Source organism: Lagenorhynchus albirostris, chromosome 13 (genome assembly GCF_949774975.1).
Source record: "Lagenorhynchus albirostris chromosome 13, mLagAlb1.1, whole genome shotgun sequence".
Taxonomy (NCBI): domain Eukaryota; kingdom Metazoa; phylum Chordata; class Mammalia; order Artiodactyla; family Delphinidae; genus Lagenorhynchus; species Lagenorhynchus albirostris.
The window spans coordinates 78,112,115-78,136,218 of NC_083107.1; the positions used below are offsets into that span (position 1 = coordinate 78,112,115).

The 24,104-nt window shown below is 41.3% G+C and overlaps 1 protein-coding gene across 1 annotated transcript in view; it reads left to right on the forward strand.

Moving 5' to 3' along the window:
• The first annotated feature begins 10,123 nt into the window (after positions 1 to 10,123).
• The window catches only part of NBAS (NBAS subunit of NRZ tethering complex), a 336,980-nt gene continuing 322,999 nt past the window's right edge, over positions 10,124 to 24,104 (forward strand). The window contains exons 1-6 of the mRNA XM_060168734.1: positions 10,124 to 10,246; positions 11,586 to 11,640; positions 13,191 to 13,227; positions 15,967 to 16,044; positions 16,398 to 16,445; positions 20,957 to 21,000. Of these exons, the coding sequence (XP_060024717.1) occupies positions 10,133 to 10,246; positions 11,586 to 11,640; positions 13,191 to 13,227; positions 15,967 to 16,044; positions 16,398 to 16,445; positions 20,957 to 21,000 (376 nt within the window). The 5' untranslated portion in view covers positions 10,124 to 10,132. The remainder of the gene's footprint in view (positions 10,247 to 11,585; positions 11,641 to 13,190; positions 13,228 to 15,966; positions 16,045 to 16,397; positions 16,446 to 20,956; positions 21,001 to 24,104) is intronic.

The following is a 24,104-nucleotide window of genomic DNA, read 5'->3' on the forward strand; positions in this document are numbered from 1 at the left end:
TGCAAGAGGAAACACTCACAGGCTCAGCACAGATTCAGAGGGAGAGGACTTTGCCCTATCAAAACTCATGATTGGGGCTTCCCTGGTGGCGCAGTGGTTGAGAGTCAGCCTGCCGATGCAGGGGACATGGGTTCGTGCCCCGGTCCGGGAAGATCCCACATGCTGCGGAGCGGCTGGGCCCGTGAGCCATGGCCGCTGAGCCTGTGCGTCCAGAGCCTGTGCTCCGCAACGGGAGAGGCCACAACAGTGAGAGGCCCGCGTACCACACAAAAAAAACAAAAAAACTCATGGTTAATTCCTCATCAGCTTCATTGAATCCTCGTTCTCTAGGTTAATATTTCCATTGTAGGTTTCCATTGCAGGCAACTCAAGGATCAACTGAAGGACTTGACCATAATTTCGCTACAACCGTAGTAAAAGAGAAAAAGAAAAAATCATAGCTCATGAGCGGTTTATTTACTGAGAGAAATTTTCCTTGAGCCTGTGTTATTTGCTGGAGAAAAGAAATGATTTCTGAAAGTTACAATCTCTCTTTTAAGCAAGGGTTAATCGGTAACAGCTACAACATAACCATGAATAATTCATGCAGTCAATAAACATGTATTCAGAGCCTTCCTTCAAGCTGGGTTTACAGCTGGATTTAAAAGCCATTGTCCCTGTCCACAAAGAATTACAGCATCTTGCTATTAGAGTTGCCTTTTGAATTTTTGAATTATCGGTGTTATTTGAGACTCCCTAGGTGTCCACTGTCTGTGGACATGAACGGTAGTCATCATTGGAACATGAAATGCTGAAATTTCACTGGTTTTGTTCCTGGTTGGTGACACGGGACCCTTCGTCATTTGTAAGCTCCCCCACCAAACACTTCCAGGGAGACCCAGAGGCATCTTAAACACGTGGGCAAATGAGTCCATTCCTTTTGGATACTGCCAGTCACCTCCCCCTAGAGCCATTGTTGATCTGCTGTCTGTGGTCTGTGTGCCTGTGAGCTGCGTAGTTGTTTTTGGCACAGCTGGGGAGAATGCCTTCCCCTTTGTGTTTCCCTCTGTGAGGTTCAGAGTGTTTTTTGTGTTTTTGTTTTTGTTTTTGCAGTACGCAGGCCTCTCACTGTTGCGGTCTCTCCCGCTGCGGAACACAGGCTCCGGACGCGCAGGCTCAGCGGCCATGGCTCACAGGCCCAGCCGCTCCGCGGCATGAGGGATCTTCCCGGACTGGGGCACGAACCCGTGTCCCCTGCATTGGCAGGCGGACTCTCAACCACTGCGCCACCAGGGAGGCCCCAGAGTGTTTTATTTCAGGCAAACGAACAAACACCAAGAGTGCTTGCTAAAATATAAAAACACCAAGAGTGCTTGCTGAACACCAAGAGTGCTGGCTAAAACATAAAAACAAATACTTAACTTTTAAAATGAATGGATGGGTTTGCCAGAAAGTAAAGAAAACCCAGAGTCCTGGCAGTAGGCAGGAGAATACCTGGACGAAGCAAGCAGTGAAGTCGCCGGGTGCTTTAGGGACGCATTAGAGATGGAGCTCTGATTTCAGGGCTGACATAGAGGTGGGTGGGATGGGATAGGGGGCAGGGATTAAAGCCTTGGGCCTGTGAAAGGAGGGAAGTTGGATCGCTGATCCCCTTGCATAAAGGTAGGACCCATGAAGAGCTACGCAATTAAAAATACATCTCATAAAACACAGTCCTACAGCAGATAAACTTGTCCGCCCAGCCTGGAATATGAGTGGATATAAAGGTCTCTTTTGAGAATTTGTGACCACAGCCTGACCCTCTTGTAAGTCTGGGGGCTAAATTCACATTATTTTTAATATCTGAAATATAGATTCTTAAACTGGACCCAAGTCTTGCAGGTGCCTTTGCAAAAGTGAAGGCAAGTCTTCTCAGGGGGAAGGCACCCTCTAACCCAGGCCTCAAAAAATGCTCACAGATTGAATTCCAAAGCACATGAGTGAACAATCTCCCTCTCTCTCTCTCTCTCTCCCTCTCCATCTCTCTCTCTCTCTCTCTCTCTCTCTCTCTCACACACACACACACACACACACACACACACACACACACACACACACGCACACTACATAAGGAAATAAGCCACCATGAGCAAGAGTCAGCAGGAAAAGAAAATCCTTAAAGGCTTCAGGTGTTAGAAATATCAGGTAGAGGGCTTCCCTGGTGGTGCAGTGGTTGAGAGTCTGCCTGCCGATGCAGGAGACACGGGTTCGTGCCCCGGTCCGGGAAGATCCCACATGCCGCGGAGCGGCTGGGCCCGTGAGCCATGGCCTCTGAGCCTGTGCGTCCAGAGCCTGTGCCCCGCAACGGGAGAGGCCACAACAGTGAGAGGCCCGTGTACTGCAAAAAAAAAAAAAAAAAATCAGGTAGAGAATATGAATTATGTTTGATGTATTTCTAAAAGTAGGAATTGAAACATAAGAAATAATCAACTAACAAAATGACTGGCATACTTGAATTTTAAAAAGAACTTCTAGAAATAAGATATGTAATTGGTTATGAAAACCTTGGTGGAAAGATTAAATATAGACTAAACAGAGAAGTGAACTAGCAAACTGATAGAGCTGAAGAAATGATACTGAATACACAACACAGACACCCACAAAAATGTAAAGCGCAACACACGTCTAAAGAGAATGGTGTCCAGGCAATATTTGAAGAGGTAATGACTGATTAAAGGAGCAGGGAAGAAATTATATTCCAAACTTCTGAAATTACTCTTTATGAGACAAGGCGAGGTTGGAAGAGAGTATTGTGTGTGTGTGTGAAGTGCGTTTGGGTGTGTATATGAGTGTGTGGTTTTGTGTTAGCTTAATGATCATTGTACCATCTTATTCCAATGGGAGAATTTTCTCTTTATCCTCGTTTATGTTTGCTTATTTACTCTGTCCTTTCCTGTCTCAAAGGGATAGTTTTCTTTAGTTTTAAAATTCTATTCTATGGTTTGGAAGCTATGTGTTATGTTTCTTTCTTTCAAAGAAAATATATTATTAACAGTATATTTTTCTATCAAAATTGGCAGTTATTTAGAATCTCCGTCCCGCTCCCAAATCAGAAAGGACTTTATCGCACTATTTATTGGACTCTCTCTCCCATATCCCTTGATCGTGCTATCGAAAATTATAGATTTACATTTTTTCCCAAAATTTTATTATGAAAGTTTTCACATACAGCAAAGTTGAAAGAATTTTACTGTGGACACTCATGTACCCACCACTGAGATTCTATCATTCGTATTTTTCCACACTTGTTTTATGACGTCTCTTTCCATTTATTCATCCGATCTATCCATCGATTCATCTTACGTTTTGATGCTTCCAAGCACATTACAGATCATTTACCTTTGTTTTTAAACCAGACAAAAGAGCTATTCTTAGTAATAAGTCAATGGTTGAATAATTTACCTTTTTTTTACTAATTGTTTTGCTCACTTCTTACACTTGCTGCTCAGTTTTGCATTTGCCACTGCGTATGCCTCTGGTAAGGCTATTCCCCAGTTTGTTGTTCCATATGATTTGTGAGTGAGGAAAGTGGGGGAAAGGGGCCTGTGTGAATTGGGCAGTGAATTAGAGTAAATGAACTTTAAGCAAGGGGCTGGTGGTTTCTTCTTAGCTAATACCATGCTTGAACTTTACAACGTCTATTTGCCTGCCAAGAGATATTATGGCAGTCTTAGAATATTTATAGAAGGATTGACTGGGATTCTTCAGGCTTTCTGGAGGAAATAGAATGTCTTGGGTTGCTCTGCTAAGTATTTTATTATTACGATGAAAATTCATTCTCTTCATAAAGAGCTACCATTCAATACATAGTTTCCCATTCAATCAAGTACAGATGTATGACATCTATAACAGGCGGCATTTAAATGTCCAAATTCAATTTTGCTATGCAATTTCAAATTTAAATGGAAGCAACTTCACATGATGAACGAATCTCAGAGGTCTCTAATAGGCAGAAGTGTAAAGGGTTAAATGCAGAATCATTAATGGCTTCTGGCTTCATGGGCTTTTTAGCTGATGGCAGTTAACCTGCTAAGCTCCTACTGAATCTATCACTTAATGATACCTCTACCTGGAAGAATTAAGAGGATAAAAATGATTCTCTTATGTGAGATGTTGATAAGTAATTTTTGTCTGGTTCTAAGGTAGAAATGTCTATGGCCATCAGCAAAGTGGAGGAGAATTATATTTTAGTTCAGTTGAGGCATACTCAATACGCTGTGAGGATAGGAAGAATTGCGGAAGTTTTCTGTTTTTTTTTCCTTACCCTCGTCAGAGGCTTATACAAACATCAGTTACTGCTCTTTAAAAGGGATATATGACAATACCTTCTCTATTAATAATCTGAACGTTAGACAAAACAGCGTTTTGGTTCTGGATCCTCTATTACCTGTGTGTAAACTTGTTTGGGTGACAATGACTCAGAGCCTGAGTTTCCTCATTTGTACGGATATTAACCCTTTCCTTGCAGTGAAAAGGTATAACAAAGTACCTGGCTTGGAGCCATTATTGTAGCCATTATTATTATTATTATTATGCCTATTTTGGAATTGTCTCAATTTTTATTTCAGTCTTATTTCCTTAAGTAGCTCACAGAGTTACCATTTGTTTTGGTTATTTGGAAAACATAATTTTTCCTTTTAGAATGACTTATTCGTGATTTAAAATATCTTTAAACCAGACTGGGACCTTCAGCTAAATTAAGAAGTTGGTTAGATGACCACGGTAATACATGGCAACCAAACTCTTATCTGTGACATATTTAATCCCCCCCACTGCTGACAGAACAGGTTGGTAGTACTCCCAACCCACACGTTGGAACTTCTGGTCAACCAAGACAGTTCATTTCCACTTTCCACCATCTAAATGCTCCCTGTGATGTGCTGTGGTGTGAAGGAAGGAGTGCATGACCAAGACCTGGAGAACTGTGTTTGAATTTTGGGTCTCTTGTGACCTTGAAGTTCTCTGAGTTTTCATTCCCTTACCTGTGAAATGGGGATCTGAATCTCACCCCAGAGCTTCTGTTTATTCATATCAGCAGTGGCTGTGAGGATGAAAGGGCTCTGTAAGCCATGAATATTCTCAGTGTATTAATTAATAATACTGTCAATGTATTATTAACTAATGACTCAACTCGGAAGCAACATTGCAGACAGCCATACATTACAGATTCTAAATTAGGTAAATCTGCAAAATCCACTGGTAGAAGTGTCAAGAGAGAAGTGGTTTCGAGGCATTGCAACTCCACTCGAATTAGCTTAAGGTGACTGTGCTGGCTTGCTTACCTGGGAGGATGCAAGCATGCAGATGCCACTTGTCTCAGGCACGTTAATAGCAAATGAAGTCTCCTGCCCTCTGGTTTCCCTCTACGTGTTGGTTTCATTCTCTTACCATGCAGTCTTTCCCTCCACTGTGAGTGCGATGGCTGTTGATAGCTCCCAATGTATGTTCTTCAAACTTTGTGATCCAAAAAGGAAAGGTGCTTTTTTCCTCCACTTAAATCTTTAAAATAAATAAATAAATTGCAGGGAAGAATTCTCTGCCCAATGCTTGAAGTCAGGGGAATGGGACCCTTTGAGTGGGCAGACATGGATCAAGGAGACAGAGTTTGGGGACTGGCTGCCCCACGAGAATTTCCCGACTGAGTGAAGGAAGAGGCAGTTGGAGCAGTTCTACAAAAGCAAAAGGCCTGGGCAGACACAGCGACAGCTGTCACTATGGGTACGAGGGAGGAAGAAGAGGGTGATGATGAAGAGTCTTGCTGTCCTTATGAACTGCCCAAGGTCTCCTTATTAAATCAGCCACTCTCCTGTTTACGGTCAGTGTGACCATCATCTTGGTTTGTCCAGGACAGTCCTATTTCATGCCTGTTTTCCTGGCATAATTATTAAAATCATCCCTTTTCATTTTCAAAAGTGTCTCAGGAAATTCCCTGGCAGTCCACTTCCATTGCAGGGGGCACGGGTTTGATCCCTGATCAGGGAACAGATCCTGCATGTCGCGCAGCACGGCCAAAAAAAATAGCGAGAAGTTCAAAAGTGTCTCAGTTTGGACAACTAATTAGTGACTGTAACTAAGACCCATTAGCTATTTGGCTTCAGTCACCCAACCCGTCTTAAATCACTACTCCTTTGACTCAGGTGAACTTTGATTTACGCTTTGATCACCCCTCTGCCTTTTCTTTCCAACCCCAGTGCTTGATGGTCTCCAACTGGAGCACTTCTCAGGACATACATATTCTTCTTTTTTTTTTTTTTTTTTGCGGTACGCGGGCCTCTCACTGCTGTGGCCTCTCCTGTCGCGCAGCACAGGCTCCGGACACGCAGGCTCAGCGGCCGTGGCTCACGGGCCCAGCCGCTCCGCAGCATGTGGGATCCTCCCGGACCGGGGCACAAACCCGCGCCCCCTGCATCGGCAGGTGGACTCTCAACCACTGCGCCACCAGGGAAGCCCAGGACATACATATTCTTACCACCTTCTTCTGTATTACTGGTCACCTTACATTCCTCTCCTCCCAGGAATATTCTGGATTTTAAATGGTGGTGACGAAGACTTTATAATCTGTCTATCTGCTCCAAGCACCTGCGGTAGCAGAATCTTCCTTCCAGGAATTGCTCCAAGTTAAATGTCCAGTCACTTTCCAAATAGTCCTGTTTCTGCCTGTGGTTTTGTTTGCTCAGAATACAAGTCCCTCCTCAGAGGTCAGCCAGGCATGGCTTCATGTTTCCTGTTCTGGTGTGCAAACTATGATAAATGGGGTAAGGGTGAGGATGGATAAAGCAAAGGACACAGTGTGATGATGGTGAAAGAAAAAAAAAATTCTTGGTAATGCACTTGTGGTGGTCTCCCATGAATACAATCTAAGAAGGGAGCATCCTTCGTCAGCTTGGCCTGTTACCTCCTGGCTATGGTTGTGTCGATCAGGTGGAGGTAGAGAAGAAAATGGACAAAGTAGAACACAATCTCAATTTCTAACCGAGAAAGGATGAGATAGGGAGGAGAAGAGCCAACAAGACGAGGCGCACAGAAACGGGAGGGGGCAGTGTGGAGGCCCCATATGTTCCAGGGTCCACCCCCGACACTGTATTCCCTCTGAGAGAATGGTGTTCCTACCCCTTCACCTTCTGCAGCACGTGATGTAAGCAGTGCTCCCTGAGGCTCTGCAACTTGCCAGCCCGAGTGGGGTGGGGAGAGGAGATGTCTGGTGTTTGCATTTGAAGATTTGATACAAAGACACAGCTGCTGAGAAGAGAAGTACTTGGGGGAGACAATGTGTAAAAAAGGTTTTGGGGGGAGTTTTTCATTTATTCAACAAATAATATATATTTGGCCTCTGCTCTGTGCCAGGCACTGTTATCAACTCTGGGGATTTGGCAGGGATGTATATAGCATCTGTGAGATAAAAGGAAAAATATATATAGTGGTCTCTGCCCCTGGTTCCTGGCATAGAGCTCCTAAAACCCTTGTAATTTCTTTCTTTTTTTTTTTTTTTTTTTGTGGTACGCGGGCCTCTCACTGTTGTCGCCTCTCCCGTTGCGGAGCGCAGACTCCAAACGCACAGGCTCAGCGGCTGTGGCTTACGGGCCCAGCCGCTCTGCGGCATGTGGGATCCTCCTGGACCGGGGCACGAACCTGTGTCCCCTGCATCGGCAGGCGGACTCTCAACCACTGCGCCACAGGGAAGCCCCCCCTTGTAATTTCTTAAGTGTTAAGGATACTAGGAGCATCTCTTGTTCTAATGAGCTGACTCTGACTGGGCTCCTGGATGGTGGCTGGTCACCAGAAAGACCAAGCAATGATTAGAAGCTTTGAATTTTTAGTTTCCCCACCCATCTTTCAGAGAGGGGAGAGGACTGGAAATGGAATTGATAATTGATCACACATTCATGAGGAATCTTCCATACAAATCCCACCGGTAGGGGCTTCTGAGAGCTCCAGACCGGTGAATTTGTCCACACTGGGAGGGTGATGCACCCCACCTCCACGGGCACAGGAGCTCCTGTGCTCAGGACCCTCCCAGACCTCACCCTCTGTATCTCGTCATCTGGCTGTTCATCTGTATCCTTTATCATATCCTTCAGCAAGAAATGTGTTTCCTGGAGTTTTGTGAGCTGCTCTATCTAGCAAGTTAATTGAACCCAAGGAGGGGGCCCTTTGGAATCTCCAGTCTATAGCCAGTTGGTCAGAAGCACGGGTGATAACCTGAGTTTTCTGACTGGCATCTGAAGTGTGTGTGTCTGTGAGATGGGGTTAGTCTTTTGGGACCGAGCCCTTAACTTGTAGGATTGATACGATCTCCAGTTAGTGCCAGAGCTGAGCTGAATTCTTGGACACCAGCAGTTGTCCAAGAACTTGTTGGTGTGAGGAAAACCTCCACACACTTGGTGACCAGAAGTGTCAGAAGTGAAGAGCTTTGTGTACGAAGTGAAGGAGACTCCCAGGGAAGAAATACATTGTAGGGAAGATCCAGATTTCCCCTTACACAGGTGGGAAGCTGACTTTTTTCCATTTTAGCATCTATATGTATACAGTAGAGCACTCTGTTCTAGCAGAGCAGAGTGAAAGTGAAAGGGGACAGACAATAAACAAATGTAATAAAATATAAATTATATAGCATTTTGGGTAATGACAAGTGTTATGAAAAGAATGTAGAGTGGGTAAGGGAGATCTGGAGGGCTGGAGTTCAGGGAAGGTGGTTACAAATTTAAAATGAGCGGTCAGGGTAGGCTTCAGAGAGAAGACGACATTTGAGCAAAAACTTGGAGATGAGGGAGAGAGGCAAATATCTGGTAGAAGAGGGCTGTTCCTTCTTCCAAGGAGAGGGAACAGCCCTTGCCAAGTGCTTGAAGAGGATGTGTGTCTGGTGTGTTCAGAAGCAGCAAGGCCAGCGTGGCTGAAGGTGGCCGTGGAGCGGGAGATGAGGTGAGAGAGGAAGCGGGAGCAGGTAGGGGATGCAGGCTTGCTTTGAGGTCATTTAACTTTGGGAGACACAGGAGGCCTAGGCTTCCCAGAGGAGGGTTTTAATTGCATCTCTGCCTGATGCATCTTGATGGATATTACACAATACAACTCCTGCAAGATATCTTCAGTATTTGTGTTTCTTTTGAATGTGACACAGTGCTAATTCCCTGGACACTGTGTATTCATTCAGGTTGTAATAGGCTCTGCTTACAGGGCAGGGCTTTCCACAGAGAGGCACCTGTTGAATGAAGTAATGAACCAATGAATGAACAAATGAGACTAGACCTCCAGGTAGGTCCTCAACCTATTATTTCCACTTTATTGCCCCACACTCTTTCTGGACTTGGGTTCTAGTCAGCTGCCTGCACTTTCAATTAGATATTTCTGCCTCCGTCTTTGCTCACCCCATTTCCCCCTACTTGAAAGGCTCTCACCAAACCCTCTCCATTTGATTCGAATTCTATCTGTTGTTAAAGACCCAGGATACGCTCCACTTCCTCCAGGAAGCCCCTCTAGACCCTCCGGCCTTCGTTGCCTTTTCTGAACTCCTATAGCATTATTCTTCTGATACCTTTTTTTTTTTTAATTTAAATTTTTTTACTTTTTTTGGCTCTGCTGTGCAGCTTGCGGGGATCTTAGTTCTCCAACCAGGGATTGAACCGCAGGCCCACAGCAGTGAAAGCGCTGACCCCTAACCACTGGACCACCCAGGGAATTCCCCTGATACCTTTCATTAGTTCAGCCTGTTGCACTGGATAACTTTTTGGTGCTTATTTAAAAACCGCTGTTTGCCCTCTTTCTATCTGTAGGCAACGAATACATAAATGCTAGATCTCAGGGATATGATCTATCACTTTTGTTTTATAGAAGCTGACTGGATAGCAGAGGTTCAGACTTGGCTGACCTCACGCAATTAATAAACAGGGAGTGACCCGGGACCAGGATCTAAGTAGTAGCCCAGACAATTAATAGGCATTGTCTCACCTATTCACACAAGGGTTAACCCAGCATTTCCTTTCCACGCCCTGTTAACTCCACCCCCTTCCCCGTGAACCAAAAGCGGAGCGGCCAGGGAAGCTTGTCCCTTGCGCGATGCCGTAGGGCCCCGCCCTCAGCTGCTCTGGGCCCGCCCTCAGCTGCTCTGGTCCGGTCAAACATGGCGGCCTCCGAGTCAGCGGCGGCGAACCCAGGCACTGCGGAGGGCGAGGAGGAGACGATTCTCTATGACCTGTTGGTCAATACCGAGTGGCCCCCGGAGACAGAAGTACAGGTGAACCAGGCCCCTCCAGGGCTGAGGCCAGCTTGGTGCGGGCGCTGCCCCGGCAGAGCCACGTTGCAGTAACCACGTAGGAGAGTGGAGCTGGGTGGGCGGGGGAGCAGGACTCCGCCGCTTATGCGGTCGCCCTGGCAACGGTACCGTGGGCTAGCGAGGGTCTGGGTCCCCCAAGTGGGATTTCCTGGGATTCCTCCTGGGCTCCAAATTAGGATGTCGGGGGGCGGAACCTCGGTCCCTGAGGCATGTACCTCCCCACGCTGGTTTTGTTTCACTGCTCGTACTTGGAGGGGAGGCACAGCGTTGGATTCGAGGGTCCTTCTCATATCTAGACTCTTGGTGGTCCCTTCCCGCGGGCCGGCTAGGGCTGGGCAAGGCTGATCCTCATCTGAAGTGGGAGGATTTTCCAGGACACTACAGTCCATCTCAGCATCTGCTGGGCTGTCGTGGAGCGCGGCATCAAACCTTTGCTCCTACTTGGGCCTGAATTGCGCCGGTTCTTGTGTATTTCAGTATATAAGCATTTAATGAGTGTATGTGTGTGTGCGTCCGTGTTCCAGACACTGTGCCAGGCGCTGGGCTTACAGAGGTGAATAGCTTTCGTGGTATTTGCAGTCTAGAGGGAAGACAGCGGAGTAAACGTTTTTCATCGCCTACCGTAATATGCGCTGTAATAGCGGTGTGAGCAAAATGCCTTGGGGAGTGAAGATTTATGAGCTACGGACCCGGCTTTGGGTTCTCTGTTAAAAAGGGGTCGTAGGGGTTGGTAATCTGGACCTTGGAGTTATTAGTTTCGTAGAGAGGACCTCCCAGGCGCAGAATGAAGAGTAAGAACCAGGAAACCGCATTTATTCAACAGCTATTTTATGAGTCCCTAACGTGTGCCAGTCACTGCTTTTGGCTCAGAACACGCAGGAAGATCGGAAAGGACTTTCTCTAAAGATCATGGAGCCCAGCCCATATGAATTCTTATTTACAACGTCTTTTCTGAGTTTCTTTACTGGAGAAAGTACTCATTCTCCTGCTTCTCTTTGCTTTGTTTCTATCTGTAAGTAGTTTTTTTTTTAAAAATTTATTTATTTAGGCTGTGTCAGGTATTAGTTGTGGCATGCAGACTGTTAGGTGCGGCATGCATGCGGTCGACCAGGGATCGAACCTGGGTCGCCTGCATTGGGAGCGCGGAGTCTTACCCACTGGACCACCAGGGAAGTCCCTATAAGTAGTTTTTAAGTACTGGTAACTTGTACCCAGTACTCTGAGTATTAGCAAAGAAACATAACTTATTGTATAAGTATTACTAGAAAATTCTCAAATGTGTTTGTTTTTCCATTTGCAGCCTAGAGGCAACCGGAAACATGGTGCATCCTTTATCATCACAAAAGCAATTAGGGGTAAGTATAGCACATTTATTTTTCTACATATAATGATACAGTTAGCCGATAATTTTTTTCTCATTCTTTTCTATTCATAACTGCTGTTTTAGGAAGTTTAGGGATTTGAAATGTGTTCTTCTGAGTTTTAATGTAGAGCCTGATTAAAAATGAATAGCATATATGTTATGTAAGCTTTATTTTATAAAAAATGCATATATACATATATGGTATGTCTATAAATATACATATGTGTGTATATACACATATGTATGCATATGTTTACACACATACATTTTTAATGCGGCTTAAAGTATGGCCTGAGTTTAACCATTATGGATGTGTTCTGGAAGAAATGAAGAAAATCAAACCCACTCAGAGAATCTACGGACATCGACGGTGAAAAGGGAGTGACAGACCGTTTTAAGTGTTTTACATGATGTTTCAGATACATCTGTTTAGAGTCACTCAAATTACAAATTTGATTAACCAGGACATTCGTTTAACTCCCAACAGACTTTATGTATGAGCTCACGAGATCTGAGAAAGTATTGAGCACTAGCCGATTAAGCTGGTGTTACGAGGGCTTTATGTATATTTATTGATGCAATCCTTTACCAGACCAACAAGGTAGATGTGTTAGGAATTTATGTTTTTAGATGAGGAAACTTGCCCAAGGTTATGCATTTGGATTGACTACGTTTCTTTCTGGATCCAAAGCCCATCCTTATTATACTGGGGAATTTCAGCTACTTATAAAGAGAAGGTTCAGTTTCAAAGGAGTTGAGTACTTGAAATTAACTCTAATTTTATCTTCTGATAAAGATAAAATAGTTTTATCTTCTGTTACAAGAAGTACTAGCATGTTCAATTTTCATTACCACAAATGTGAAATTTTGAAAATTTAGGAAATGTACACAAGTAATAAAATGTACAAAGTTTAGAGAATATAGACAACCACAAATTAGAATAAATAATTCCTCATTTTACCACCTGGAGATAATCTCTTATCCTTCAGACCTTTTGCTATTGATACATACATAACCATGTACACAGGTTCACACATGATTACATTTTAAATGGAATCATATAAAACATTGCTTGTCCATAGTGTGTTAGAGATTTTGTTTCCCATGGACTTCCCCATTTTAGGCAATATTATTATTTTTTAAGTCTTTGCTATAAAGTGAAAAATGGTATCTTAACCTTTATACAAATACTTAGGTTTTAATGGGTGATTACTATGACTTGTACTCCATGGTTTTATTAAAGCCTGTTAGGAGAAATTTAGCATCTGAAACCACTTTTACTTCTTGTACTGTTACGAAATACTTCAGAGTTCTTTGAATAACACAAACTTGGGACTTAATATAAAGCAATATATGATGTAAAAGTTATAGTGTATATTAGATTATATTTATTCTTGTCAGGAGTTGTATTCTCCATGTTTTGTTTTGTGATGACTCAGTCTACAGTATATTTCAGGTTTATTATCAATAAATCTAAAATTGAAAATGATTCCTAAAGAATAGCTCATTCATATTTGGCTTTGCTGTTTCTTTTTATTACAGATCGTTTATTATTTTTAAGCCAATATATCTGGTACAGGTGAGTCATGAATTCTTCAGAGAAACAGTATGAACAGCAAATACAGACAATATTATTTGTATTTATGATTTAAGTTTTCAGAATTGAATCCCAGATTGTGATATGGATACTGACATTCAGGTGAACCCAATTTATAAGATAGACCTTTCAAACATTTGGCCTACCCTGACAAGATCTCTCAGTAAAAGTAGGGTACTTTTTGATCCCTTAGTCATTATTAGGAATATCTCATAGCAATTTCTACTTTCTCTCAGTGTTCTCAGCCTTATCTTGAATGCCCACATGATGGATCTGTGCTTGTGTATCTTTTTAAAAGCCTTTTTGTTCTTATTGTTATATCGACTCTTGTGGTTAATATTCATTCAGTTGCTAGGCATCAGAGAAGGTTCTTTAGGTTTCAGTTCTTGGGAACTTCTTAAGTCTTTTGGATGTTAAGTGTGTTTTTAGGCCTGGCGCTAATATTCACCTTTAAAAGGAACAGTGAAATGATTATTCTGACCAAGATGCATGTGTAGGAATTGTTTTATAGAATTATTTACCACAGATTGCCTTTTACTCAAGGACATCTAATCTTAAAAGCTCCAGAGATAATAGAGTTCTAGTTCTATAAAAGGGACCTTTGGCTCTTCTCTGAGGTTAGCTCCAGTGCTTTTCTGCTTTTACTGTGTGTGTGTGTGTGTGTGTGTGCATAAATTAAATTTCTTATTGAATTTTATCTTATTTTTGGGGGTGTGGGGTGTGATAGAGAACTGAGTGAGGGAGAGGGTAGAGGTGGGGAGGGGAGTGTAAGAGCTAGGCTGTTTTTCCTGGTGTCACCGGGCTACACTTGCTAGTGCTGAGCACCCGTGGAAAGGGATGGCAGAAGATACGTCTGTTTGGGTCACTCCTTGACAGTAAGTCCTTTTGTTATTTGTTAAGAAGGAGGACTTCCAAGTGCTCCCTCTGATACAAGCCTTGCCCAATGTGTAAACGCCTTAAGATCAGGCATCAGGAGGTATGTTTCTCCCAAGAAGTCCCTTTCCTTGCATTGGCCACGTTGATCAGTGTACAGACCATCAGTGAGCACACCATGAGGTGATTATCTCGTCTTCCCTGTGCTATGTTTCTTTCAAAAAGCTTGTAGTTGAGTTTTTTTGTTTTTTTTTTTTCTGTAGTTGAGTTTTTTGCTCTTGAGTTTATGGTAATTGTACCTAAAAGGTTCCGGGGCCAATATTTCTTTCAAGAGGCTTTTTCTTTTCAAGTATTTTTCTTTCAATCATGAAATACTATAAACAGACTGAGAATTATAGACAGTAATATAATAAACCTGTTACGATTTCTGTCCACATCTGAATTAAAGCAGTTGTTGCTGTTCTGCCGTGTTTGCTTCAGATGATAGCCCTGTTGTTCTTTGTGTGCAAGATGTTACAGCTCAGGTCCTCTCCCCACACTCTGCCCAACCTTTCCCCACCCTTCCCCTCCAGAGGGAGTTATCATTCTCATGTTATTGTATCATTCACCTGCATGTTTCATCTTTATTATTTCTGTAACTATCTGATGGCATTAAATATTTTATGTTTTAAAAATGAACATGAATATACTGAATGTAAATTACTAATATTTTTTATCCTATTTTGTGTTTTTATTATTTTTTTTCATTTTCCTGTCCCCACCCCCCCAGTCAAATTATTTTCTTTCTGCTTCTTTTCCACCTATTTTCTTGATTTCTTCATGTGTTACTCCTCTAATTTATCTCCTGATTCACGTATGGTGGATCATTTCCTTATATATTTTGTGAATGATGCTATCGTGAGCTTATGCCTGGGCATCTTGTGTCACATGAGTAAAGTGAAATTGCAGTCCAATCTTGCATTCAGTAAAAGCTTGGGGTTTTGATTTTTTTCATAGGTTTCATTCCCATCCCCCCACAGACCAGAATTCCAGGTGGAGATGAGATTCTGGAAGGTCTCCCTGGGCCTGTGGTGACGTTTGTCTAGTTCTCCCTTCTCTGATAGCACTGCCATTTGAGAGTCCTGGCCTTTGCAGGAGTCTCACCTCCAGCTGCTGTCCTTCCTGTGGCCCACAGCTCATTTCCTCTCCCAGGTGTTAACTCTCATTTTGAGTTCTGTTTCTCTCTTTGTCCTGTACTTTCAGTTCTCTTTGCATTTGTAGTTCTTGGAGATTTCTTTCTTGTGAGTTTAGCTGTACATTAGAATATGTTTTCGTTAGAGTTGAGCCAGAATTTCTAGGTGTGCATTGCAGGAGGGGTTTCTTTTTTTTTTTTTCTTTTTTGCAAAGATGTCAAACATTTCTTAGAATTTTTTTTTAACATCTTTATTGGAGTATAGTTGCTTTACAATGGTGTGTTAGTTTCTGCTTTATAACAAAGTGAATCAGTTATATATATACATATGTTCCCGTATCTCTTGCATCTCCCTCCCTCCCAAGGAGGGGTTTCTTATAAGCTCATTCTGCTATGTTACTGGCACCCTCAGTATCTTCTCCTTAGAAAAAATAAAAAATTTATTTCATTGAACACATCACCAGGTTTTTCTGGAAATAGAGAAATGTATGTGGTCAAGTTTCAGATGTCCAATTAGTAAGTTTTGGTTTTGGGTTTGCCAGTATTCAGTTTTTATATTCTAATGGAAAAGAATCCTTATCACTTGCCATAGATCTATATGTTATTTATAATGTTTACCTACTTATACGTGGTTTCCGTGATTAGATGTTAAGTTAGCTGATGTGTTGTGGTTTCAGCCCTGCACCTTTTCTGCTCCCTGATGGACTAGTTCGTTTGGTTAATAAACAGGTGAACTGGCATTCAGTACTTGCAAGGTAAGAATGCATAAAATTCACATAATGTTCCTCTGCCTGGGCAACCATTTAAATTCCATTACGGATATTAATTTTGGTGTCCTTATGGCTTGCAGTCTCGATTTTTATTGTATATAAATTCCCTGTGCCACATATGATTAGTATTGTTTAAATGTGTTAATTCAACTGTATTGAGTTATTTTGTATGCTTTTTGTATCTATATACTCATCTAATTATAAAGTCAAAAAGTTGGATAATTAAAGATATGAACAAATTTGAAAATGATTTTAATTTCTTAAAATGATTCCATCTGTGATGAAGACGGCTGCAAATACTCACATAGGAATTTGTTTCTCTTTCTCTCCCGTGAAAGCAATGGGAAGCTTTTGGCTGCTGTTCAAGATCAGTGTGTGGAGATCAGGTAACTGTTACTATTATTCATATTCAAAATTTCCCTTGAGAAAAGTTTTACCTAATTTATGAGAACTAAGATTTTTAAAGGGGGTATATTTAAAGGAATTTTATTAGTAACTCATGTAATTTTGTAAGGTGTCAAGCACCCACTTGTGCCAATTGAAGGATGAAGGATGCTTTCTCAGAGTATGCCTTCTGCTTCCCCAGGTCACTCTGCTGTCTCCTGAGAAATTTTACTTTCTCAGCAGACAAAGGTGTATCTTCCAGAACTCTGAAAATCACTCTTGCTTGACCAGTTACTGCTAAGACAGCTAAGCAGATGCTCAGGAAGGTATACAAAAAATAGAGGTTGCTTTACTTGTTGGCAGAAAGCTGTAGATGGAATATGGGTTTGCAAAACACTAAGGCTTCACATTACTGGAGACCAGTGATACTCTCTGTCCTCTTGAGACATCAGTGGCGTTACACACACCTAGAAGAAGTCTCTAAGTTGGGCTTTCCATGTACTTCATTTTTAAGTAGTATATCAGTTGTGAAAGGAATAGCAACAATAGCAACTAATTTAGGAAAACCAGTTGATTTTCTGGGAAATTATCAGCAGGAAGCCAAATGTGTTGCATCTCTGAAAGTGGGGGCTACTCCTTTCTTTAGGGAAGCCCTAACTCTTGAGTCTCAGAAGATAAGCACTGAGGCAGAAATTTCAGGTTGCCTAGATACCAGTCAAAAGTTTTTCCTACTACTTTATTATTGAGTAAAACTAGTATTAATGAGCATTCAGTTGTTAGCACACTGGTTTTAGCTTTCTGCTTGTGAAATTTCTTTTTCCATTTATCCAAATGGAACTGGACCCCTCAGCTTTTGGGAGAGTAGACAAGAGGGTTTGCCCCCATTGGGGCACCGACTTCAGATTGGGAGGCTCCGTAATCCTTCTTAAAACTATCAGGATAGAAATGATTGGCAATAATGACAGCCTTTCAGAACTTCATTTCTTCATCTGGCATGGCTTTAATAGGCAGGACCCTTTTCTCTAAGAGCAACAGTGAGCATCAGGTGGCACAGTGTTTGAACTGATATTGTTCATAGAAATGGGCTAGCATTTCCTACTCCATTTGCTGCAATGATGTCAAATTTTTTGGAGAAACGTGCTCATCTGTGACTTCTTTATGAACAGCAGATAGTAATCAAAATTTCCATCTTCTTTCCATGAAATGAGAACATTAATGGAATGATTTTAGGTGTTAAGGTTGGAATATGCATGTGGGGATGGCATTGATATTTAGGCTTGTGAAGGAGAGTTTGACAAAGGGTTTCTGGAACTTGTCAATAAAAACTGTGATGAAAAGAAAAAATAATTGTTTGCTTTTGTAACAGCATTTGCTACTGGATTGCTAGTGTGTAAAATTATATTTATAAAACTTATACATATATCCAGCTCTTTAGGAATTGACTCATGAATTTGAGATTAAGTGGTGAGGGAAGATTTCTGGGCAACAGAAGTGATGCTCATCAAGGTCTTACTCATCTGGTCTGTAATTTGCAAAAAAGCTTTGTAACTTACTATATTCAAAGACTCTGGTATGGTGAAGAGTCAGCTCTCTCAGGAAGCCTTACAGGAGCTCATTCCCAGTGGATCCCCCTTCCCCTCATTGGTTAGGTGCTGATCCTTTATGTTCCTATAATAATTAACACATTTATTATACTTAATGGTAAGGTAACGCTAACAATGTTGGGCACCACCGTGTTCGCTGTTTTTTCTTTAACATCCAGCACTCTGTGTTCCACGTGTCAACGCAGTCCTTGCAGAGGGCCAGCGAGGTAGGCGTGGCTGTTCTCTACTTTAGAAATAGGGAATCTGGCACAATATGGTTAAATAACTTGCCCAGGATTTGAAATCAGCCATCGTAGCTTCATTGTTCATGCTCTGTCTACAGACCTATACTACCTTTTGATCATGCCTTTTAGCCATCTATGCCCATATGCTTATATGTGAATTTCCCCCAGTATATTTAGGGCCATTGCTTTGCACAGCTCCAGGGGTGCCATTTGCTTGAAACTCAAGTGATGGGGTTTGAAGTCTACAGCTCCATTATACTGTGTGTTCCTGGGAGGCATGGGCTGTCCTTTTTTCCTAGCACTTGTATGTTTCCTTGGATGTCATAGGTGCTTAGTTTATGTTTAATGAGTAAGTGGTGTGTTTGCAAGTGGGACGGGGAAGCAGATGCTGGGAGGGCATTGCAGGGCAAGCCTGCTGACTTGCTCGGAGTTGGCACTCAGTTGATTTTGTTGAAAGTAGACACCCACACTTACTTTGCAGTAACCTGAAAGGAAGTGTCTTTGAGCAAAGATGTGGGATGGTGAGCAAAGAAAAAGGGCAAGGTAGATCCCCGAAGTCAATGCTATGAATAGTGGCTGTGCCTGAATAATATTTAAGACGTTTGTTCTCTCTTCTCTGTACGTGTCTTCTCTACCACAGTGAAGAGCACATACAATCCCAGTTGGCTCCAGAAGTAATAGTAGTGGGCACCCAGTATCCGGTAAATATTTGTTGAATGGATTAGAAAATGAAAGATAATTACAGTATCTGGGGTTGTTATTCAATGTTAGGAAGCAGTTATAAATGTGAAATGGTTTTTGTGGAAAACATGCAAAGCTGAAACACACTTTAGTTTAGGAGACAGCTCTGCCTTTTGCAGGACAGAACTAGGGCTGCTCTTCCCCAGCTTTAGTTCTGTGGTGAGTGGCAAGTGACTCTAACAGCTTGCTCTAATGTGGCGTACTTAACCTGCTTGTGTGTGGCGCTCACGTGGGTGAAAGGTGACTTGTGAATTGCTACTTTAATTTGTAACTTGGTGGTGGTTATGGATTATCAGTGGTTAATATGTTTCTTTTATTCCTAGATAGTGAAGTAATATGTTATAAATGTGGGAACTAATAAGAAACCATCACAGAATACAACAAAAAGCATTAAAATAGGGGACTCTTATAAAGAAGGCACCCCCTTCCCCCCAGTTTGCTCATCTATCTTAATACATTCTGTGAAGTTTCGACAAAACAAATTTATGTCTCCCTCCCTCCCTCCGTCCCCTTTTCCAGCAAAAAGAGCAAACTATTATTTGTGATTATATTAAGGATGAAGGTAATGAACATTTACTTTGGTCTAGTTCATGCTAATTTATATGTAACATCTCATTTAATCTTTTCCCAAAGCTGTGAAGTTGCTGTTACTTATCCTGTGTTATTGAAAAGAAAATGAAATCATGTTGAATATTTTGTCCAGGTTACACGAGAGAGCTGAAATCAGGTCAAGTTCACTTCAGAGATCATGTCCTTTCTGCTCTAGTCCACATAGAGGCCTAATAGTCCAATGTCTTGAGGAAATTTATTTCCATATTTGTAACTGGATTTTGTTGTAATATTTTAATAAATGACTAAAAATCTTAAAGAGTCTGTAAAGTTTGTTTTAAAGGTAATGCTTAGTTATTTTACAAATATTAGAAAATACAGTTAAGTAATTATGAAAGAAGAACAGCAAATTTTACTGTCCAAAGTTGTCTACTGTCAGCATTTTGGTGTATGTTCTCTGACACTTTTCTGTGTGTGTAAAAAATATATATAGATAGATATATACTACATATATATATGTAGATGATGCTGTACATTCTATTTGATACCTTTTTCTTGATAACTTTTGAAAATTAAGATATCGTCAGCATCTTTCCATGTCACGTATCGTAATAGCATAATATTTCATTGATTATATATAGCAAAATCTAATAATTAATCTCTTCATACTGGCTGTGTTTTTCTCTTTCATAACTTAGGCTGCATTAGTTGCCTTGATATCTGTGTATATCTGTAATTATTTCCCAGGGATAACTTTGTAGAACTTAAATTGCTACGTCAAATACTATGGACATTAACGTTTTGGATAATTATTACTAAATTCTTTTCTAGAAGGTTTACCAGTTTTCATTTTTGAAGATATAATAATTAGAATACTTTAGTATATATTTCAATATCACAGATATTAAGTAGGTCGCTAATATAAATATGGTCACTTGTTAAAGCTATTTGACTTGTTAAAACAAGACTTTTCTCCCTAAGTGATTAAACTCTGCAATATGATTCAGACCAGTGGTTCTTAACCAGGATCAATCTGTGGAGCTTTAAAAAAAATATTTGTGCCTCTGGGCCCCGTTCCGGATTTACTGCGTCAGAGCCTTTGTGGATAGGGTCCAGGCATCTCTATTGTATTAAAAGACTGTGCTTAAAATCAGTTATGCTTGTATCACTAGATTCCTAATGTAGCTATGTTCCTAGTGAAATAAGAAGGTCGGAAGAAAACGTTGTCACCAATGAAAGGCTCTTACTTGAGGCACAAAACCATCCATGTGAGAGAAGGAATGATTTAGTGTTGTCTAGAGAAGTTGTCTGGTCTGTGTTTGTGATGTCTTATAGTACTACACAGCAGTGTTGTTATGGCAAAACTGTTGTCTTAATTTTACATATATTTTGCAGGTCTGCAAAAGATGATTTTACATCTATTATTGGGAAATGTCAAGGTAAGAGTTTCCAAAATAGTCAAAAAATGAAAAATTCAAATCTGCAGCAGTTAATTTTTTTTTTTTAAACTCATTTGTTGGGCTTCCCTGGTGGTGCAGTGGTTGAGAGTCCGCCTGCTGATGCAGGGGATGTGGGTTCGTGCCCCGGTCCGGGAAGATCCCGCATGCTGCGGAGTGGCTGGGCCTGTGAGCCGTGGCCGCTGAGCCTGCGCGTCCGGAGCCTGTGCTCCGCAATGGGAGAGGTCACAACAGTGAGAGGCCTGCGTACCACAAAAAAAAAAAAAAAAAATCCTCATTTATTTATTTATCTATCTATTTATTTATTTTGGCTGCGTTGGGTCTTTGTTGCTGCATGCGGGCTTTCTGTAGTTGTGGTGCACGGGGGCTACTCTTTGTTGTAGAGCCCGGGCTTCTTGTGGTGGCTTCTCTTGTTGCAGAGCATGGGTCCTAGGCGTGCGGGCTTCAGTAGTTGCAGCACATGGGCTCAGTAGTTGTGGCATGTGGGCTTCAGTAGTTGTGGCTCGTGGGCTCCAGAGCGCAGGCTCAGTAGTTGTGGCGCACGGGTTTAGTTGCTCCACGGCATGTGGGATCCTCCCGGACCAGGAATTGAACCCATGTCTCCTGCATCGGCAGGCAGATTCTCAACCTCTGAGTCATCAGGGAAGTCCCAGCAGTTAATATTTCTTAAAAGTCAGAATAGATACTGTTTATTGACAAGGATTATTATGAATTTATTAAAATAATTTTAAAGCATCTTAACTGATTTCTATTCTGTAAATGTTTTGTTTTAAGATCTGAATTTTGGAGAGATTTGAAATTGAAACTGTTTTACAAAAGTCTAAGCCAGTTTTGGGATAAAGTATTTGTATTTTGAATTCAATGCAGAAAATAATTTGTAGATATGTTAGGAGTTGGTCAGTTACAGACTAGTAACAATAATCTTGGATTTGATCATTGTTTGATATACGATTCAGCAAAAATTTACTGAGTATCATTTATGTATGTGAACCATTTTCCTGGGTCCTAGGGGTATGATTGTGAGCAAAAAGGCATGGCCACTTACCTCACGAGGCATGTAGACCCTCAGCTATATACTTACAGACTGATAAATCTGATGAAGGAAAAATACAGAGCAGAGTGAGAGTTTAACCAGGGGTGTGAGATGAGATTGTTCAGAAAAAGTGACTTTTGGAAAGCAGCCTTAAGAATGAGTAGAAGGTAGGAGAAGAGGGGGGGAGTGTTTTGATCTGTGGGAGCCGTGTATGAAAAGGTAGGAGAACCATATGGGAGGAAAACAATTAAGTGGGTACTGTTAGGTAAATGCATCTATTATTTATGTTTTATTTACAGGACCTCCAGTTCCATTTGTCTGACCTTGTGTTACTTTAACAGTGGAGTAGTTGTAGGAATCATCATGATGATAATCATAGTCATTGTGGTGATGACACAGCCACTTGTCATGTCCTTCCTGTGTGCCAGGCGCTGCATTTAGTGCTTTCCATGGACTTCTCCTCATTTACTTGGAAGAACATAGTATACATATTTTACCTTAAAGCAGCATTAGGGTAGAATAAGTAATCAACAGTGAAAGAGCAAGGAGAAGGGAGGCATTGGTAGCTTTGAAATCTACAAAATGGTGGTAAGACAGAGGATTCCCCCTGGCTGGTTGGTCTTAAGTTCCTGGTCAAATGTAACATTAGTGGCCTAGGGCCAGTTTCCTTCTCATTTTTCTCATTCTCAGCTGTCCAGATGTGTTCAGAAGATTAAAAATCAAATATTTTAAAAATGTTTTCAGTCTCATATAAGTGGTGATATTAATTCTATTAGTATGTCAGAATCGTTATTCTTATACAATTCCACATATACTAGTGGATAAACTAGTAATAGAGTTCTTATGGAGTTAGCTTTACGTATAGTGTATATTGTCACTTAAAAGCAAATGTGAAATTTCCTACATATTTATATAAATTTACCTCCCCTTCTTAAAATCTGTTCCTTCTGTTCTGTTACTTGGAGAACCCTGTTCCCTCAGTACTCTGGTCAGTAGTACCATTATCTGTACCAAGCCAAAAATCTAGACAGTTTCTCTTCTTTTTCCTTCTCTCCCTTCTTTCTTACTTTGACAAATATTTATTTAGTTGCCACCATATGCCAGACACTATTATCCTAGGCAATCTGCTTACAATGAGGAATAAGACATAGGTTACCTAGATTTAAGGGTTTATAGTCCATCAGGGGAGAGAGAGAGAAATAATTCTTTGCACTTACACTGAGTGACACAGTGGAGAAGCCTCACCTTATCTTAACTTCACCACGTCCTGGGAATCTGTTTAAATGGCTCTTGCTTCCTGCTTGTGCACGTCAGCCATCACAGCCCTGGTTCAGGCTCTTAACATTTTTTTTTCACTTGGTTTCTTACAACAGTCTCCTGACAGGGTTTTCTTCTATATGCCCTTCACTTATCAGTACTTTACCCTGCTTGTCAAATTGATCATCCTTCATTGAGAATTCTCTCAAGATTACCCTTCAAGTCTGGCTCCACTGCTTCCTAAATATTAACCTTGGACAAGTTACTTTACCTCTCTGAGCCTCAATTATCTGTAATACAGGCAAAATCCTATAGAATGGGTTGTGGAAAAATGATGTGAGCTAATATATATAAAGCTCTTAGCATAATGTCTGACATACTAAGTACTTAGGAGGCATTAAGCTGTTATTACTGTTACTAGTACTGTTATTCTGCCTAAAATCTTTCAATTGTTCACTCTTGACTATAGAATGCAGTTCATATTTTCTAGTTCAGGACACGAGTCAGCCTGTGTCTGTCCTGTAAATACCCCTGCCATACGTCCTGTGATCTAATATAAAGAAGCTTGCAGTTTTCCATCCCCATTGTATTTTTCATGCCTTGGTACAGATGGTTCCTTTAGCCTAGAAGCTCTCACCTTTATATTTAATTAATTAGTTCTGCATGTTTTAGTTGAAGCATCAGCTTTTTTTGGAAACTTTTTTTTCTTGCCCTCTTCCTCATGATTTGTGCATTTTTCTTAATGTTTCTGTAGGACTTTTTGTACCTATGTCATTTCACTTAGCCTAATCTTTCC